The 2,557-nt window shown below is 44.8% G+C and overlaps 1 protein-coding gene across 1 annotated transcript; it reads left to right on the forward strand.

Moving 5' to 3' along the window:
- The first annotated feature begins 956 nt into the window (after positions 1-956).
- On the forward strand, positions 957-1,808 carry LOC133525865 (uncharacterized). Its single transcript, XM_061862270.1, has one exon. The coding sequence runs from the start codon at positions 957-959 to the stop codon at positions 1,806-1,808; it is 852 nt and encodes a 283-aa protein (XP_061718254.1).
- Positions 1,809-2,557: the final 749 nt, after the last annotated feature.

Genomic DNA, 2,557 nt, shown 5'->3' on the forward strand with positions numbered 1-2,557 from the left:
TACCTGATGACGTAATTTGATGTCATGTTCGGTTTGAGTCCTAGCGGTCTAGTTTTAATTATGGCCTGTGGCTGTAACCCTGTAACCTGTCATTACCTATATTGTATAAATAAATAATAATAAATAATAATAAATTATTTATTCACGACCAACTTGGATCATTATGTGTTAGTGACAATTTTTATCTTAATGCTAATGTTAATATGTGGCGACAGATATTTTTAATTGTTAATATATTAATAAATAATATTAATGTTATTATATTCAAACGCCATTACGGTTCCGCGCGACGCGAGCGCGGTGAACAAGAACTTGCCTTATCGCTCGGTTCGCTTCGCCGTAGATCGGTGACCCGAGCGTGCATTCGTGCGCGCTCGGAAATACTAGTTAGTCGGCAGATATCCACTCTCGAGGCTGGACGCATGCGCTCGCGCCGCCCGAGTAACGGTTAATGCTTACGCACCGACTCGCTTACATTTGGATTATATTCGGTTTGCGCTGCGCGCCGAATAGCGCTTATAAATTTAGTTCTTTTTATGTACGCTATCCTTATGTGCTTTTTCTATCTCCTGTGCTTACTTTAAGTTTCTCTTCAACTATACTGTGCTGTGCTTTGTACTCTTATTTCTTTTCTTTGTGCTTGTGACTCTTGTGTGCCGTTATTGACAATATATATAATTAGTGTGGAAACTAGCTGGTTTTACTTCTCTCATTAGGCTAGTTCACCACATAAATTGGTGACCCCGACGTGATACGGACAGTTGTGTAACGGACATTTTTAGATATTACCGTGTAACCGGTGTGACGGCCATTTTTGAATTTTAATTTATAACAAACGTTTGTATTTAAAACTTTTACATACTTTATTGAGTTTTATATTTAAACAAGCATTACACTTTCAAGATTTTGAGTACAGTTTCAAGTTTAAAATAGACCTTTTGAATTTTAAGTTCAAAATGCCTAATGGTAATCAGGGCGCACCTGAGGTGACTGTGCAGGTCCCTGGACCGGGGGCCAGTTCGAGTGAGTCATCCGTTAGCCACATAAGTGTTAAGCCACCGCCCTTTTATCCGGATAAGCCGACTATGTGGTTCGCTCAGCTAGATGGCCAGTTTACGTTGACAAAGATTACGAGTGACACTACCAAGTTTTATCATGCCATATCCGTTTTGGAGTATAAATACGCGGTTGAAGTTGAGGATATTATAACCAACCCGCCGGCGAGTGATAAATATGGCACCCTCAAGAGGGAACTCATAGCTCGTTTGTCAAGTTCTAAGCAGGAGCGTTTAAAGCAGTTGATGTCGAAAGAGGAGCTCGGTGACAGGAAGCCGAGCCAGTTTTTGCGGCATATTCGGAGTTTAGCGGGTGCAGATTATCCGGATGATTTTATTCGCCATTTGTGGATGAGTCGATTACCTACAGTGTTGCAAAGCATAGTCGCTTACCAGGATAATTTGCCCTTGGACACCGTGGCGCAGATGGCGGACAAGGTGCATGAAGTTACCCCGCCCGGACCTGGTTATCAGGTGGCTGCGGCGTCGTCATCAAGCGTTCCTGGTTCCATGATAGACCAGTTGCACCAGAAAATTGACGCATTAGCGTCAAGGCTTGACGCGATGTCCACCTCCCGGGGCCGTCAGGGTCAGCTCCGGTCGAGGTCCCGCGGCAAGCCACGTAATCGTTCCAGGAACCGGCCGCGAGCTGGCAAGCCCAGCGGCGACGGCCAGCGCCTGTGCTGGTACCACTACAAGTATGCGGAAAAGGCAGATAAGTGCATTCCCCCTTGTGCGTATTCAAAAAACTAGTAGATCGGTCGCTCGTAGCGGCCAGTGAAAGTGTTCCAGTGTCAAAGCGTTTATTTGTTACTGACGCTAAAACAAAAGTTCAGTTTTTGGTGGACACCGGGTCCGATCTATGTGTTTATCCGGTTAGCTTTTTGCGTGCGCAACGACGTCATATTAAGACTGATTATGAACTTTACGCCGCAAATAATACTACCATTAGTACTTATGGCTGGCTTACCTTGTCGCTTGATTTTAATTTACGCCGTATGTTTTGTTGGCGCTTTGTAATCGCTGATGTGAACAAACCTATTATCGGAGTGGATTTTCTCTCATTTTATCATTTACTTGTCGATGTTCGTTATGCTCGTTTAGTCGATGGAATAACTTTGCTCTCATCAGCCGCTGTAGATGCTTCAGCTTGTCCTTACCCCAAAATTAAAGTAATTTCTGGTAATATGCCGTTTCACACCTTACTTGAGGAATACCCGGACATTATTAAGCCTGCCGGTAATCCTCAGCAGCGTAAGTGTAAACACCAGACGCAGCACTTTATTAAGACTACGCCAGGTGCGCCTGTATTTTCAAGGCCACGGCGTTTAGCACCGGATCGCCTCAAAATTGCGAAGCGGGAATTTGAGGATATGGTGCACTCGGGGATTGCGCGACGATCGGAGAGTCCTTGGTCGTCTCCGCTGCACTTAGTACCTAAAAAGGACAATGGCTGGCGTCCTTGTGGCGATTATCGCGCTCTTAACGCACGGACTGTCCCT

This window comes from Cydia pomonella, chromosome 15 (genome assembly GCF_033807575.1).
Source record: "Cydia pomonella isolate Wapato2018A chromosome 15, ilCydPomo1, whole genome shotgun sequence".
NCBI classification, from domain to species: domain Eukaryota; kingdom Metazoa; phylum Arthropoda; class Insecta; order Lepidoptera; family Tortricidae; genus Cydia; species Cydia pomonella.